The 18,488-nt window shown below is 50.2% G+C and overlaps 2 protein-coding genes across 2 annotated transcripts in view; both read left to right on the forward strand.

The window, feature by feature from the left end:
- Positions 1–18,488, forward strand: part of EMC1 (ER membrane protein complex subunit 1) — a 320,125-nt gene that overhangs the window by 298,432 nt on the left and 3,205 nt on the right. The gene's annotated exons all lie outside the window — the stretch shown is intronic.
- Positions 10,741–12,780, forward strand: LOC144756448 (uncharacterized). The gene has a single exon (XM_078646281.1). The coding sequence runs from the start codon at positions 11,563–11,565 to the stop codon at positions 12,778–12,780; it is 1,218 nt and encodes a 405-aa protein (XP_078502407.1). The 5' UTR covers positions 10,741–11,562.

Consider the following 18,488-nt stretch of genomic DNA (forward strand, 5'->3'; position numbering starts at 1 on the left):
CAACAGTAGGGGAGGATTGTTACTCACTACAAACTCTGGCACAGTATTTTGATCTCGCTTTTCCCCACTCTTCCTTCCCTCTCCTGAGACTGAGGGCACTCTCTAGTACCACCACCCACACCTGCAGAGACGCCTGGGCCTTTTCATACACAGGTGGCCATTCTTTCACACTTGCTCCGCCATAGCAGCTGACCCTCTTGCTTTGAACAATGGCTGATGTACCGTACATCAAAATTTCTCCCTCAATGTGAGGGGACTTAATGCCCCTAACAAGCGACTCCAGATCTGGTGCTACCTACTTACACACGACCCAGACATAATTTTCTTGCAAGAGAAACACCTTTTACAATCTGACATCATCACATGGCCATCCCAAAATACCTGACTCAGTATTAGACCGGTCGCGGAGCCACCACCATTTGTCCAAGTCATTGAAGTCTTTGCGCTCTGGGTCGGATAAGTCGAAGCATAAGAAGAGGTCTAAGAAGCATCGTATCTCTTCGACTTCTCCTCGTCAGTCGGCCGATCCTACGAGGTATGCTGGTGGTGCCCCTTCTGTGGCTCCGTGTGCGGAGCCCAAAGAGTCGACTCTGCTTTTTCCTCCCTTCCAGGATCCGGAGCGACTCCCGCCCAGCTTTGTATGTTTTACTAGGCGATGCATGCCATCTTTGGGTGGCCTGGACCTGCCGGCGTGCCTTCGGGCCCTGCGGAACTGGTGTGGGACCTAGGCCTTCTCCACAGACAGCCGCAGCGCCACAGGCTCCCCTTGGATCCAGGCCTGGATCCGGATCGGCGCCGGTTGACCTCCTTACGCCGCCACTGGCACCGCTTCCTCCAGCACCATTACCGCATTAGACGCTTGCCGCCGTCTACCCCGGCCTCCATCACGACGTGGAGCCAGATCCCGCGCAGAGAGGGGTTTTTGTACCCCTGTTCGCTCCTGGGGTCCCCTTTCTGCCATATTGGCACCCAGAGGATGAGGAGGAGGACTGGGAGGGGTCAGGAGTCCTTTAGCTGATCAGGTAGAATCTGAATAGGACTGGAGAGAGGAACTGGGGGATGCCAGTGATCTGGACACCTCCCTGACCTTGGCATGTTGTCTTCTCCTACTGTGGCTACGGAGGAGGGAGCTTCGTATGCAGTGGTGCTGTGTAGGGCAGCCGAGGCTCTCAACCTCGAACTCCCTACTGTGGCAGTCAGGGCTAACCTCCTGACAGAGGTGCTTCAACAGGTGGCAAGCTCTTCGGAGCCTCTGCTTTTGTTCAATGAGGCCCTAACTAACTTCCTTTTGGGCACTTGGTCCAGGCCCAACAAAGGGGCTCCCGTGGATTGGATGATTGCCCGATGCCACCGCCTGGCCCCGGGCAACCCCACTTTTCTTTCCAACACCCCACTCATGTGAGCTTGGTGGTCCAAGCCTCTACCTCCAAAAGCTCTTTCCCTACTGCCCCGCCGGAAAGGGAATCCAAGAAGCTGGATCATCTTGGAAAGAAGATTTTCTCTTCCGCCAGCTTGGCACTTCGGTCAGTAAACCTTGCATATCTATTGGACCGTTATTCACACTCTGTGTGGGACTCGGTTGCGCAGGTGCTGCCTCAGTGTTCGGAGGAGGCCCGGACAGTGCTCTCCCAGGCGGTTGCCACCAGGAGGGATGCGCCCAAGTTTGCCATCCGTTGTGGACTGGATACTGCAGACTCTCCGGGTAGAACAATTTCTACATCGGTAGCGTATCAAGGACTCACGAGCCACGGCCAACTCCTTGGGCCTCTCGAACCGCCCCACGCAGTCCGCTTTTCGCCCCTTTTGTGGCTACCTAAGGGGTACCTCGCTACGTCCCGCCCAGGGCCACAGACCGCAGTAAGTTACCCAACCTTCGCGCGGCTGGTTCCGGGGGCCAGTGGGCTGGCCAGTCAACCAACTGCAGCAGCCTCCAAACCTTCGTAGTCTGACATTTGAGGCCCATCAAACGCCAGTGGCGGCAGGATTTGCCAACACTTCTCCCACTGGCCCACCATCACGTCAGACAGGTGGGTTTTGTTACTCCCTCCCCTTCGAGGCTACCCCTCCAGCCATGCTGCCGCAATACCACCGCATGTCGGAGGAATACCTGGCCCTTCTCCAGCAGGAAGTTTATCTCTTCGCCAAAGGAGCCATCAAGCGCGTTAATGTCCCAGAAGTAGGTCATGGTTGTTATTCCCACTACTTTCTGGTTCCCAAGAAGGGCAAGGGCCTGCGCCCTATCTTGGATCTCAGGAACGTCAACCGCTTCCTCCAGAGGGAGAAGTTCAAGACGTTGACCCTTGCTCAGGTTTTGTCTGCCCTTGACCTTCAAGGCTGGTTGGTAGCGCTGGACTGACGTTACCCGAGGTTCACGGTAGGCCACGAGTATTTTCAGTTCACTGTGCTCCCCTTTGGCCTTACCAGCACCGCTCAGGTGTTCACAAAAGTAATGGCGGTGGTCGCAGCTCATCTGCGCAGATCAGGGGTTTCAGTCTTCCCCTATCTCGAAGATTGGTTGTTGAAGGTGGGCTTGCTCCAGGCAGTCGTCTCCCATCTTCAGACTACGGCCAACCTCCGGCATTCGCTGGGGGTTCTCCATCAATGTGCCGAAATCACACCTGATTCCCTCTCAGAAGCTCCTCTTCATCTGAACGGTTCTGGACACGACGCAGTTTCGGGTCTATCCTCCCGAACAGCGAGTCCGGGATATTCAGGCTATTGTTCCCATCTTTCAGCCTCTATCCCGGGTTTGTCAGAATAACCCTGGGGCTGCTGGGCCGCATGGCCTCATGCATCCTGCTGGTCGATCATGCCAGGTGGCTTTTGCGGGCCCTTCAGTGGGAACTGAAGTTCCAGTGGGTGCAGCATCAGGGGAATCTGTCTGATTGCATTCAGATCTCGGAGGGCACTGCACAGCAATTGCAGTGGTGGCTCAGGAACCAGGATTGGGTCAATGGCAGATCCTTCTCCCTTCCCCAACCAGACCACACAGTGGTGACGGACGCGTCCCTTCTGGGATGGGGTGGCCACATGGGAGAGGTGGAGATCAGAGGCCTCTTGTCTCTGGCGGAGTCCGAGCTCCACATCAACCTTCTGGAGCTTCGGGCGATTCATCTCGCACTCAAAGCATTCCTTCCATCTGTCCGGGGAAGAGTAGTGCAGGTGTTCAGACAACACCACCGCCATGTGGTACTGCAACAAACCGGGTGGGGTGTGGTTGTGGATCCTATGTCAGGAGGCTCTCCGCCTCTGGATATGGCTGGAACATCAGGGCGTATCCCTGGTGGTTCAACACCTGGTAAGTTCACTGAATGCCAGGGCCGACTAACTCTGCCGCAGGTGCATGATGGATCACAAATGGAGTCTTCACTAGGAGGTGGTGCAAGGTCTCTTTCAACAGTGGGGAGAGCCTTGGTTGGATCTATTTGCCACTGAAGCGAACGCGCAATGTCAGCAATTCGTCACGTTGGAATTTCCAGGGCGGCACTCGCTAAATAAATAAATAAATATCCACATTTGTAAAGCGCACAATCACCCGTTAGGGTCCCTAGGCGCTGGGGGCCGTCGGGAAGATTAAGCAAGCTATTGCCCAGAGTCACATGGTGCTGGGCTAACCTGCCGCCGGCGCTGGGGATCGAACCGTGATCCCCAGATTCCAGCGTCAGTCGCCCTGTTCGCGGCGCCACACCTCTCCCACAAGGTAGGCAATGCTTTTTGTCGTGAGTGGAGTTGTGGTCTGTTGTACGCCTTTCCGCCTAAACCACTTCTTCTTCAGCACTCTGGGAAGATCAGGCACGACCGGGCCTAAGTCATTCTTGTGGCTCCGGATTGGCCACCGAGAGTTTGGTATCCCGAGTTGCTCAACATGGCCATCGATCCTCCGACCCGTCTGCCTCTTCGGGAGGATCTTCTGTCGCAGCAATGGGGGACGGTTCTCCACCCAAAGCTGTCCAGCCTCCACCTCCTTGAATGGAGATTGAGCGGCGACAGTTGACGTCATTCGACCTGCAGCGAGGCGTCCCTCTACAAAGATGGTATATGCCTGCCAGTGGAACAAATTTGTGGCATGGTGCACAGCAAAGGCTGTGGATCCCCTCTCTGCCACTCTTTCTGAGTTTCTTTTGTTCCTTCATTCTTTGGCCAGTAGGGCTCTGCTCTGGGCACTATCAAGGGCTATCTCTTGGCCATCTCTGCCTTCCTTCGGCTCTCAGATCAGCCTTCCCTTTTCAAGTCCCAGTGATAAATTGTTTCTTGAAAGGCATAACTCATCCCTTTCCTCCTATTCCTTTCGTTATGCCTCAGTGTGACTTGAACCTAGTTTTAAATTAGTTAATGTGCGCTCCCTTTGAGCCACTTCACAACTGTCCTCGGAGGCGCTTAACTCTTAAAACTGCTTTCCTGGTGGCCATCACATCTGCCAGACGGGCGAGTGAGCGCCAGCCGCTTTTTTCTAAGCCTCCTTTTCTCTCCGTGCATCCGGACAAAGTTGTCCTCAGGACTCGTCGATCCTTCCTACCCAAGGTAGTCCCTGCCTTCCACATCTGGCAGACCATCACCTTGCCCACCTTCTTTCCGCCTCCTCATCCTTCGAAGGAGGAAGAGAGGCTCCACCGTCTGGACCCAAAACGTGCGCTTTCCTTTTATTTGGACCGCACCAAACAGTTCCGGGTGGATGACCAGCTCTTTGTTGGGTACGTGGGCGCCAAGAAAGGTCGGGCTGTACACAAACGAACTATCTCCCGATGGATCGTTTTGTGTTTCAAAGCCTGCTATTCTTTGGCAAAGAAGGAGCCTCCAGTGGGCCTGCGCGCCCATTCCACCAGGGTGACGGCGGCAACCACTGCTCTGGGACGAGGCGTTCCTCTGCATGACATCTGTCAGGCAGCTACGTGGGCTTTTTGCACACTTTTACAAAGCACTACTGTCTTGACCGTCCAGTTCGTAGAGATGGCTTCTTTGGCCGTTCTGTTCTCCAGGGCTTTCTGGCCTGATCTTGGTTCGCAGACCCACCTCCGGGGTTGGTTTGCTGGGGTATCTATTCTAAGGTAAGGAATCCATAACTAATGTGTTTCTTTCAGATGAACAAGTTACTTACCTTTGGTAATAATATATCTGTAAGAAACATTAGTTAGTTATAGATTCCTTACCACCCCACCCATCTTCCCCGGTCTGTGAACTGATTCCTAGGGTTAAGATTATCCTTTCAGGACCCTAGAGTTGTGCACCAGTGGTCAGTGTCTTGCATGGCTCTGGTTTCTGGCGTTGAAAATTGTATATAAAACTGACATCTGTGCGCGAGGGCGGCATCTAATTAGCTACTGCGACGTCACCCGGACGACACGACGCCTACGACTAACTCTGAGCCGACCGACACCACCTTCCGACGCACAGAGGTACTGCAGAAAAATAAATTCTCCGGATCAGGTCTGACGCCTGGGGGTAATTCTAAGGTAAGGAATCTATAACTAACTAATGTTTTTTACAGATCTATCGTTACTGAAGGTAAGTAACTTGTTCTTCAGGAGGCAATGGGGCTGGTCTCACCCCCTTCCACTCCATGGAGGATTCTGCTTCGTTCACCATGGTCATTAAAGGGCGACAGAAGTTCTGGATCTACCGTTACCTTCTGTGGTGGTACACACCAACATCCTCAGAGAAGTGTGGCTCACTGGTTAGAGGAGGCAGACCTGGAAGCAGAGGTCAGCCCGGGACCAGGGTTCAATTCCCGGCTTGGCCGGGTCTTGAGTCCTAAAATGTCCATGGACTCGACAATTCTCGCTCTGGTGCCTTCTAGATTCACGGGTTCACACTCTGCGACTCTGGGCAATAGCTTGCTTAATCTCCACAACGGCCCCTCGCGGCGGGATGCCTGGCTTTCACCTTGCGGATACCCTGCCGGGGTTATCTCACAGGGGAATACCAGGACGGGTTCCCTAAGCAAGCGCTTAGAAACCGCTCGGTGATTTGCGCTATATAAATTCCTGTACATTTACATTTGTTAAAGCCCAGACAATACTCATCCGAATTTGGGACAAACTCTGCTGTTGCCCACCACTAAACATACAAGTAGCATGCCGACACAGAACCCTCCTATTGACCCTGCCTTTCTAATACAGCACCCTAATCCTGGCAGCTTCATAGTACAGGCCTCTATCAGCAGAGTTAACCCCACTTCTTTTCTGATTGCCCCACCTCCGACAAAGTCTAAGAGAATTGAGGCATTTAGGAAAAATATGTTTTCTTCCTCTAGCCTCAGCCTTCGTTCCTTCAAAACCAGTTGCTTGTTAGGCAGATACTCGGATGCCTTAAGAGTCAGTAACTGAAATCGTACTAGAAGTCCCAAAAACATTCCACATTGTTTGGGCACAGGTAAATCAGGATAGCTAGGATGCAGCCAATTATGTCATCCAGTCCAGCCTGGCTGCAGCAGTCTACTTGTGCAGAGCAGTTTTTACTAGTGGGATGCTAGTTCGCCATGCCTGCAGGCTTTTCAGGCATTTTGCTCATGGATATGCCCTTTATCTTCTCACCAAAGAGGCGAGGCCTGTGAGACCCCTCCATTGAGTGCTTTAAATAATGTAGAGCTACTGTGTGCTCAGTCTCTTTCCACAACCACAAGGCTGCATCCACTGTAAATTTGCCACTTTCAAGCTATCACAGAGGTTTTGCTGCCAGATAGCTTCGGGCCCACCTCCCCAACAACAGGCACTCTAGTCTTTTCCGAGTCTGGGCAAAGGGATCCAATAAACAATATCCCAGTAACTCGCCCCTCCAGTAACAGTCTCCAAGCCTTTTTAGTTTACACTTACCGGCACACCACCTCCCCATTGTAGGCAGGTTTGGACATTTTCTTCACTGGGGCAACAATTCCATCTGATGGGTTGGTCATGCAGATAGTCCAATGAGGCTATTCCCTGCCATTTCAGTCCTTCCTGCCACATCTTCCACCCTCATCAGAGCAGTTTTCAGAGCACCACTCGGGCAAAGGACCATAGAGGCGGATGCTGCCTCGGAAATCAGAACAGAGTGCTACTGCTGATATTTATTTCTTTGTGCTGAAGAAGGGTGATGGCCACAATTCTGTTTTAGTCCTTAGATCTATCAATTTCTTCCCGAGGAAGATCAAAGTCAGGATGCTCACACTGGCTCAGGTCCTATCTACCCTGTGTCCTGGGGACTGGAAAAGGGGTGTTTCGCTTACATGACGTCTATTTCAATATCGCCATCCTCAATTCCCAGGTGCTACTTGCAGTTCAAGGTGGGCCACAAGCATTTTCAGTTTGCTGTACTCCCGTTCAGCCTCACCAGTGCCCATTGATTGTTCACTAAGGTGATGGTGGTGATTCCTGCCCATCTGTTTACGGCAGACTTGCCACAGTCTGTTATAAAGCACTTCAAGATGAGGCGAACCCCCATACATCGCTGGGATTCAAGATTAAACTCCTTCACAGAGACTCACCGTCATTGGAGCCATTCTGGATACATTGTGCTGCCACAACTTCCCTCCAAGACATTAGAGCAACAGTCTCAATGTTTCAGTCTCCATCCTGGGAATCAGTTAGTATGACTCTTGGGCTTTTTGGCCGACTGACCTCCTTCATCCTGCTAGTCAACTATGCCATATGGCACATGGAGGCTTTGCAATGGAATCTGGATTCTCAGTGGGCCCAGCACCTGAGTAACCTGTCCAATTCAATCCAGTTTTCTGAGGTGAAAGTAAAAGATCTGCAGTCGTGGCTGCACAACTAAACTTTGATCAGCAAAATACCTTTTTCCCTACCCCACCCAGAGTGGACAGTGGTGATGGGTGTGTCACTACTGGAGGGGTTGATGTCATCTGGGAGATGTGGATATCTGAGGACTCTGGCCTCGAGTGGGGACCCATTTCCATATCAACTTGCTGGAGTTGCGGGCCATTTGCTTGGCACTTCCTACCGTCCATTAAGGGGAGGCTGGCTCAGGTCTTCACAGACACCACTGCCATGCGATATTGCAACAAGCGGGACGGGCGGGGTCCTGGGATCTGTGCCTTGAGGCCCTGTACTTTAAGACTGGCTGGATTGTCAGGGCATCTCCCTGATAGTACACCACATGGTGGGAGCTTTAAACACCAGTGTGGACGAACTCTCCTTTCAACCATGGTCGATAAATCTGTTCGCTACCCTGAGAACACTGTGTCAACACTTTTTACACTTTGGAGTTTCGAGTAAGGCTTTATCTCAGAGATGTATTCATTTTAGGATGGAGCAAGGGACTCCTGTATGCTTTTCTGCCAATAACATCTATCTGAGTTCTGAAGGTCACGAATAATGAGCTCAAGACTTGCTAGTGGCTCCGGATTGGGCAAGGAGCGTGTGGTACTCAGAACATCTGGGTATAAGCATCTGTACTCTAATCATGCTGCCTCTTCCAGGGGATCTTCTGTCGCAGTAGCAAGAAAGGTTGTTTCATCCGGGTCTGCACAATCTACATCTCCATGCGTGGAGATTGAGCAGCGCTGCTGTTGATTGCATTTGATCTGCTTCCAGCAGTAGTGGATGTCACCTTGGCCATCAGGCAGCTTTCTTCAAAATCTCTTCATGGCAGCCATTTGGAAAAGTTTGTGGCTTGTCATGGATGTGTCACTGTTTGTTTTGTCATGGGCCCCGCAAGGACTTTCAGCGAGCACTGTTAAAGGTTACCCTTCAGCCTTTTTGCCCTACCTGACTATCCGCCTTTGTTTAAATCTCCTTTTATGATGTGTTTCTTCAAAGGTGGAGTTCCCATGCTTCTTTTGCAGCCTTTTTGATGCCTCAGTGCGACCTTAATGTGGTCCTTACTTTCTTTGTGTACCCCGTTGGAACTGTTACACAGCTGTCGCCTGCATCTCCTGACCCTGAAGACCATTTTCCTCATTGCGGTCACTTCAGCGCGTTGTTTGAGTGAGCGCCAAGCTCATTCACTACAGCCTCTCCACGCTACCTTCTTTCAGGATAAATTGATCGTACAGACTAGAGTGGCCTCACTACTTAGGTTTGTCTCTTCTTTTCATGTTGGCCAGTTCGTAACACTTCTAGCGTCCTTTGTAGAACCTCACCCCTCAAAAGAGGAGGAGAGACTCTATTGTTTGGATACTAAAAGAGCAGAGACCTTTTACACCTATCACACCAAAGGCCATTGTGTTGACAATCCACTCTTTGTGGGGCAAAGAAAGGCAAGAAAGTTAATAAGAAAATGCTAATCAGGTGGTTAGTCTTCTGCATCAAGATTTGCTACGCGCTGGCCATGAAGCAGCCTCCTGAGTGATTGAGATCTCAGTCCTCCAGAGCAAAGGCTACTTGTACTATGCTGGCATGCGGAGTGCCTGTCTTTGGTATTTGTCAGGCTATGTGGGCATCAGTGCACACATTCCCAAAGCACTTCTGCCTTGACAGCAAGGTCTGACAGGAAGGACATTTAGACCGTCTGGACCTGTTGGATTTGTTCATCCGAGCCATTCCACAGACCCACCATGGGAGAGGTACTGCTTTGATATCTATTTCAAAGGTGCACAGTTTGTGGGGTGGAAGTGTCCATCAGAAGAACAAGTTACTTCAGTAACCTGGTTTCTGGGGGATACTCTAACCATAGATTCCTTATCACACTCTTCTTCTGTAGAATGAACTATCATCTTAAAAGGCCCGTTTTTAGATAGCTACACACTTGTATGACCACTTCTTTGTGTTCCACCTCTGAGGGTGCAGGCTTGTCCAGAAAGTAGCTGACATCCGTGTGCTTGGGTGGCACCTATATATTGTTCCAGACATTAATTCTGGGCCAGAGCATGGTCGACACAGTGAGCCGCCTGATGGCCCTTACCAGCATGCATGGCTATGCTGAAATTATGTTCCAGGTGCAATCTGGAGTCTGGGGATATTCTAAAGGTAAGGAATCTTCAGTCAGAGTATCCAGAAAGAGCATTAGCCAAGCTAACTAGCTTGTTCTTTCACTACAAAAAGATTTGATTTAGATGTACAATGACGAACCACTGGTATCATTGTGTTCGAGGCATGTGGGCTGCTGAATTTATATCTGTGCATAGATCGCCGCCTAGTGTTGGGTCCGGATGATTGCACATTGTTGTCCTGGAAGAGTCTTCGAAGTATCACGAGATAGGTGGCTCCTCCCTCGGACTACAGTGCGCATGGGCATCCTCTCCATCTTCAGATTGTTTTTTTTCGCCATTGGGTTCGGATGTACCTTCTTGACTCAAGTTCGGAATATACTTAAAACACTTTTCGCAAGGCCAAAAGGCCTTCGGGGCGTATGTATTGTCTCTCGTTTGGTGCCCAGTACTTCATCCAGTTCTTCGGACAGGACGTCGAAGGCCGTATTGCCTTTTCAACAGCTAGGTCCCGACGAGCGTCGACGATGGAACGGAGCCCGTTCAAGAGATGCCCCGTCGGCAACTCCAAATACCCTCACATCGATGTGCACCCGGTGTGCAATAAGTGGCTATCCCCGGACCACGACGAGGCCAGCTGCATGGCCTGTTCCAAGTTCCGGTCGAAGAAGACACTTCGGCTTCGACGCGCCGCGAGGCAGTCGGCCCAGCAAACCGCGCCAGAACCAGAAAATATTTTCGAGGCAGACGACATCGAGGGCGCCGATCAAGAGGATCCTGACCAGCAGTCGGACCCTGCATCGGAGCACGACTCACATTATAGTGTGGACGAAGAACAAGACTACGTCCATGAGGAAGACATCGTCGAAGTAGGAGACGACGCAGAAGCCATCGGAGCCGTCGATGACGACTCAAGCGATGAGCAAGGCCCATCCGCAATCGCGGGGCCCGATACTGACACTATACTCTCTAAGGCTCAGGTCGAGGCACGCCGGAAGGCCTTAACCAAGATCTTTACCCGCATTCTATAGCCCCGCGTCCAGGCCCGGCTAAGAATACTTCTACAGAGCCATCGATCAATCAGCCACTTTCAGCGGCAAAATCGAAACCGGCAGCAACTGTATCGAAACCGAAACTGCTGAAGTCAGTCCTCGGATCGACAGCCTAGGATTCGTCGGCTCCACCCCAATCTAAAAGTGTCATCAACCCTTCGGGGTCACAAGGGGGCGTCGACCCGAAACACGGGACGCCGAAGCCTGTCTCTGCCGTCAGGGACGTCGCACCGACGCTGTCGACGTCCACGCCCAAGGATGGCGACACTGGCAAAGGACTCAAGGCTAGGAAGACTGTTGATCCGAAACTTCCAGCCTCGGCGCCGATATCCAGCAAGGCCTTCGAGTTGGAAAGTGCACCCGACCCGAAAGAGCACGTCGCGTCGAAGCAAAAAGGCGTACCTGTTGCGCACCGACAGCTCGAATCGACGCAGGGCCGCAGGCAGCCCGGTGATCCTATAAACGTTGGTCGGATCGAAGACTGCAACACCCTCAAAAAAGGTCGGTTCATCTCCACTGCTTACACAACCTATTAAATATGGACTGCCCCCGACCGCTCAACCAAAAACCTTCGAGCCACAAAAGGGCACCGACACTACCAAGAAAGTGTCTGTAGTTTCAAGGACTCAGTCCACTGAGGAGGATGTGATGTTCCAAACACCCTCCTATGACAATCAGTCAAAACTGTTCATCGACTCGGATACTGGTAGACTCACCATTTACAAACGGAAAATAGTTCCAGAAACTCCTTTGGAGTCATACAAAATCCCTCTGAAAAGGAAAAGAGAGTTGGCAACCTCACCTGTTCTTTCCGAGCCTGTGGAGTCCTATGAACAAGACTATTCCTATTCGCCCACACACACCTATGAGGATATAGGGGAGGGATACAATGAAGAGGAGTTCAATTATCCTGCTGACACAGATCAGGATGAACAGCAAACCTGGACTGACCCTGTTGACCCTGGTGAGCCACACACCACGCCTGAAGTTCAGTCCTATACCATCAAAACCTCGCCTACTGAAGATACTGCTGCGTTTAACGCTTTAATTGAAAGGGCAGCCAAAAACCATGATGTAGACATGCATGCTGACCCAGTAGAGGAGGACTTTTTGTTTGATACTTTATCAGAAAGATCAGTAAAAACATTGCCTATGCTAAAGGGTGTCCTTAAACACGCTACTGACATCTTCAAGGAGACCACAAGGGCACGGGTTGTAAACCCAAGGATTGAAAAGAAGTACCGGCCTGCACCTGTGGATCCTACGTACATCAAAGGCCAGCTCCCGTTTGACTCCCTCGTCGTGGCTAATGCTCGTAAGAGGGCAAACTCTCAAACCAATGGTGATGCTCCCCCTCCGGACAAAGAATCCAAAATCTTTGAAGCATCTGGCAAGCGAGTAGCGGCTCAAGCAGCAAATATTTGGAGGATCTCCAATACACAGGCCCTATTAGCCAGATACGATAGGGCCCACTACGACACGTTAGAGCAGCTACTGCAACACCTGCCTGAGGCTTATAAGGAGGGAGCAGAAATGCTGATACAGGAGGGGAAATTAATTTCAAATGCGTCCATCAAGTGTGCGCTAGATGCAGCAGACACGGCAGCTAAGGCCATAAACACAAGTGTGATGCTTAGAAGGCATGCCTGGCTACGCATCTCTGGTTTTAAGCCGGAGATACAAACTACTTTACTCAACCAGCCGGTTAACCCTGATTTTCTCTTTGGCCCTGATGTAGACCCAACCCTTGAGAAAATTAAGAAAGACACTGAGACAGCAAAATCCATGGGGGCTCTGCAGTGTTGGGTCCGAATGTTTGCACCTTGTTGTCTTGGAAGAGTCTTTGAAGTATCACGCGATAGGTGACTCCTCCCCTGGACTACAGTGTGCATGGGCATCTTCTCCATCTTCAGATTGTTTTTTTCCGCCATTGGGTTCGGATGCACTTCGACAGCTCCAACTTCGTAACCGAAGTTTTCCAACTCTCTAACGTTAAAATCTTCTACATTCGACGGTATTGTTTCCGCTCGGTATCCCTCGACTCAACGAAACTTCCCTTTCTCTCCGGTCGTCGACGCCACGTGGACCTTCTGCTGATGGAAAGGACCCCGTTTAAAAAATGAGTGTGGAGCCAAATTTCCACACAGCGACAAGCATAGAGTATGCAACAGGTGCCTATCTCCGGAGCACAACGTAGAACACTGTCCAGCTTGTGCTCTGTTCCGGTCCAAAAAGACTATACGGAACCGAAGAGCTGCTAGATTAGAAATGCAGCGGCAGGCACCAGAACCGGAAAACCTATTCGAACACGAACTCCCAGAGGCCTCTGAAGAACTCGAAATAGTCACCGTAGAGGACCAGTCGGACTCCGATGACCAGATCACACCGGGACAAACCGTGAGTACCAAAGCCCATACCCCGCCTCCACCTCCACATAAGGTTCCGGTAAAAGCATCGCCCAAAAGCCTTAGCCGTGACCGAAACACCGCTTCAGAAGCCCCGCCTTCCGGCTCGGCTCCAAAGACCACACCCAAGCCTTCCGGTATCCCGGGATTTATTAAAGCCACTCAACCCAAAAAGGTCGTCGACCCCAGTAAGGTTGTCGATCCGAACACTGCCGTTGAGCCGAAGAAGGCCATCGAGCCAAAAAAGGCCTTCGAGCCAAAGAAAGCTGTGGAGCCGAAAAGGCCCATCGAGCCTAAGAAGGTCGCCGAGCCGAAACAGGTCGCCGAAACAAGTCGTCGAGCTGAAACAAGGCGTCGACCCAAAGCAGGCTTCCCATCATAAGGACGTCCCGACTAAAGAGACACTCGACCCGAAAAAATCCGTCCAGCCGAAAAAGGCAAAATCTTCGGCACCACAGCCACGGACAGAGGAGGAAGAACTCTTTCACCCAGATCCACAACAAAGACTTTATACAGACCCTGAGACAGGACATATAGTCTACAATAAACACAAAAGAAGACTGGACACTGAAGCTCCTTCTCCAGTTCCTCCTAAGAAAAAGGACTTTGGCACATCCCCTTCAAGACCTTACACACCTCCTCCTTTCACTCCCAACATGCCTTATGTTCCATATTCTCCTTCACTTGTAAATGATGATCAGGAAGAAGACATGGGGGAAGATCCTCAGCATGATTTTATACCACCTGACGATCCGGGTAACCCAGATGACACATGGAGTGACCATAATGATCCTGATGACACAGATTATACACAACCCATACCCGATCTCACTACATACCCCACAAAGCCGTCACCTACTGACGACACAGTCGCTTTTAACCAACTAGTGGACAGAGCAGCTCAGTATCATGGTGTACACATGCACACTGACCCTATAGAGGAGAATTTCCTATTTAACACCTTCCCAACATCAGAAAAGAGTGTACGTATATTCCCTATGCTAAAAGGGGTACTAAAGTACGCACCAGACATCTTTAAAGACCTAGCCAGGGCGAGTGTCCTCAATCCAAGGATTGAAAAAAATATATAAACCGGCCCCTACAGACCCCTCTTATATCAGGTCTCAGCTACCACTAGACTCCCTAGTTGTGTCTAACGCCAGAAAGCGAGCAAACTCACAAACAACGGGTGATGCTCCCCCTCCTGACAAGGAGTCAAAAATCTTAGAAACATCAGGGAAAAGAGTGGCCTCTCAGGCAGCAAATACCTGGATGATTGCCAATACACAAGCTCTCCCAGCACGCTATGACAGACCACATTATGATGAACTGGAAGGATTATTACAACACCTACCAGAACCCTATAAGGCAAAAGCAAACGACCTAATACAGGAAGGGAAATTCATACTAACGCATCCATAAAATGCGCCCTTGATGTAGCTGATACAGCCGCTAGGTCTGTCAACACTAGTGTACTGCTATGCCGGCATGCCTGGCTTCGCATTTTACGTTTTTAAAATGAAGTGCAATCTATCATACTCAATCAACCTATCAACCAAGATTTCTTATTTGGCCCTGCAGTGGATACCATCTTAGAAAAGATGAAAAAAGATACTGACACTGCTAAGTCCATGGGTGCACTTCAATTTCAACAGTCCAGGAGCTCCTTTCGTCGATCATCCTTTCGAGGCGCAGGCATAGGCAACACATCCCAAACCTCTTCATCATTCAAAAGCACTACACAAGGCACCTTTAATAGAGGCTCCAATAGAGGAGGTTATAGAGGTAACAAAGGCAGAGGACGTGGTAATAACACCCGAACCTCCACCGCCACCAAACAGTGACTTTCTCACACTCCCTCCAGACCACTTAACACCAGTCGGAGGAAGATTAACACAATTCCTACCAGTCTGGAATGCCATTACTACAGACAGGTGGGTGAGACAAATTATCCAGTATGGTTACTGCCTGGAACTCACTTCTACTCCACCCAACATACCACCCAAGCACCGTCCAATGTCCAAAGAGCACATCACACTGTTACAACAGGAGGTGAAATCCATGCTAGAAAAAGGTGCTATAGAGCCAGTCCCATTACAACATCAAGGGACAGGGTTATACTCTCTATGCTTCCTCATTCCCAAAAAAGACGGCTCACTCAGACCAATATTGGACCTCAGACCTTTAATAATAATAATAATCCACATTTGTAAAGCGCACAATCACCCGTAAGGGTCTCTAGACGCTGGGGGCCGTCGGGAAGATTAAGCAAGCTATTGCCCAGAGTCACATGGTGCTGGGCTAACCTGCCGCCAGAGCAGGGGATCGAACCGTGATCCCCAGATTCCAGCGTCAGTCGCCCTGGCCGCGGGGCCACACCTCTTCTCTCTCTCTATCTCACCTAGCACAGAGCATATGGAGGTGGGCGATTCCTCAGAACATTTAACTCCTAGCAGAACACCTCCCAGGAATAGACAACCAGATAGCAGACCTACTAAGCTGACACAGTCAGCAAATACTAATCAGTGAAAGGATCGGATGCACACCGGTTGTGTTCAAATGTATTTTCGTGTACTCTTTTAAACTGCGTGCGTTGCTGGAGAGAGTGCCTTGCCCAATTGACACTGCAAGTATTGAATACACATTCAAAATGTGGGGCGACATGTAGCCCCACTTCCAGCCGCACAATTGCAATGCGCTACATATTTTGCGAGTTCATTATGGTTCTCTTAAGGTAATCCGTGTTTTCCCATTTCTTTAAATTTCAAACTTTCTTTATCAATTGTTTACTCCAATCCACACGTAGATAAGCTAATGCCATTTCCCAAGCTTCTTATGTTGCTGTAGTGCCCGACCGGGCCTCAAACAGAAACACGACTAGTGCATTGTTCGTTTCAGGCAGCATTTATTAAAGAACTCACTTCTACTCCACCCAACATACCACCCAAGCACCGTCCAATGTCCAAAGAGCACATCACACTGTTACAACAGGAGGTGAAATCCATGCTAGAAAAAGGTGCTATAGAGCCAGTCCCATTACAACATCAAGGGACAGGGTTATACTCTCTATGCTTCCTCATTCCCAAAAAAGACGGCTCACTCAGACCAATATTGGACCTCAGACCTTTAATAATAATAATAATCCACATTTGTAAAGCGCACAATCACCCGTAAGGGTCTCTAGGCGCTGGGGGCCGTCGGGAGGATTAAGCAAGCTATTGCCCAGAGTCACATGGTGCTGGGCTAACCTGCCGCCAGAGCAGGGGATCGAACCGTGATCCCCAGATTCCAGCGTCAGTCGCCCTGGCCGCGGGGCCACACCTCTTCTCTCTCTCTATCTCACCTAGCACAGAGCATATGGAGGTGGGCGATTCCTCAGAACATTTAACTCCTAGCAGAACACCTCCCAGGAATAGACAACCAGATAGCAGACCTACTAAGCTGACACAGTTAGCAAATACACAAATGGGAGATTTATCCTTTGAACCAATATATTCACTCGGATCATTTCCATATGATCACTCTACAACAGGTACTCCCACTACTCAAGCAAAGCGACTTCCTCGCAACATTAGACCTCAAGGATGCATATTTTGACATACCCATACATCCAGCTCACAGGAAATACCTCAGGTTCACAATAGAAGGTCAGCACTATCAATTCAAAGTCCTCCCCTTCGGGGTAACCACAGCACCAAGGGTGTTTACAAAATGCCTAGCAGTAGTGGCAGCACACCTCAGAAGGCAACACATCCATGTGTTCCCCTACCTCGGCGATTAGCTCATAAAAGCCAACTCGTACGTACAGTGTGCCAGCCATACCTCTCAGACAATCCAGCTACTGCACAATCGAGGATTTTCAATAAATTACCCAAAATCACATCTGCAACCCTCCCACATACAGCAATATCTGGGAGCAACGATAGACACCTCAGTAGCAAAGGCATATCCAAACCCTGCCAGGATAGCCAGCATACAATCTCTCATTCACAAATTTCAGCCACAACACTACCTGCCAGCGCGAGTGTTCATGCAGCTCATGGGTATGATGGCCTCCTGCATATTCATCGTCCCTCATACTCTGCTTTAAATGCGTCCCTTACAAGAATGCCTAGCACGCCAGTGGAACCAAGCTCAAGGACAACTAAAAGACCTAGTGTTTGTAGACAGTCGCACTTACGGCTCTCTGCCGTGGTGGAGCCCATAAAACCTTTCCAGGAGGCGACGGTTCCAAGAGCCGGTTCCACAGGTAGTACTAACAGCGGACGCATCACTGACAGGTTGGGGAGCCCATCTCCTTCAATATACAGTCCAAGGTCTCTGGACAGTCAAATAAAAGATTACATATAAACCACTTGGAGTTACTAGCAGTATTCCTAGCAATGAAGAGCTTTTCAGAAATACTTGCGCAACATGACTGTCTTAATCCGGACGGACAACATGACAGCCATGTACTACATCCAAAAACAGGGGGGCACACCCTCTCTGCAACTATTTCACCTAGCACAGAGCATATGGAGGTGGGCGATTCCTCAGAACATTTAACTCCTGGCAGAACACCTCCCAGGAATAGACAACCAGATAGCAGGCCTACTAAGCTGACACAGTCAGCAAATACACAAATGGGAGATTTATCCTCAAGTTCTCCAACCATTCTTCCAAAAGTAGGGACATCCAGACATAGATATGTTTGCCACAAACGAAAACTCAAAATGCCCATCCTTCGCCGCCAGGTTCCCACACCCGTTGTCACAAGGCAATGCGATATGGATGAACTGGTCAGGCAGATTTGCGTACGCTTTTCCACCAACCCCAATGATTCCATTAGTGGCACACAAGCTCAGGCAACAGTCACTCACAATGATCCTGGTTGCTCCCACATGAGCAAGACAGCCATGGTACACAACGCTCCTAGAACTCTCAATGGTTCCTCACCAAAGACTGTACCTCTCGCCACAACTGCTAACGCAGAACCATGGAGAAATCAGGCACCCAGATCCCAATCAGATGAACCTAGCGATCTGGCTCCTGAAGTCTTTAAGTTCGGATATCTTAACTTGCCTCCAGATTGTATGAACATTATCAAAGAAGCAAGGCGTCCCACTACCAGAGCATGTTACGCATCTAAATGGAAAAGATTTGTTATTTATTATAATAATAATCAAATAA

Source organism: Lissotriton helveticus, chromosome 5_1, assembly GCF_964261635.1.
Source record: "Lissotriton helveticus chromosome 5_1, aLisHel1.1, whole genome shotgun sequence".
Classification (NCBI taxonomy): domain Eukaryota; kingdom Metazoa; phylum Chordata; class Amphibia; order Caudata; family Salamandridae; genus Lissotriton; species Lissotriton helveticus.

Coding starts and splice junctions, on each gene's coding strand:
- LOC144756448 (XM_078646281.1), top strand. CDS start 11,563: ATGTTCCAAACACCCTCCTATGACAATCAGTCAAAACTGTTCATCGAC.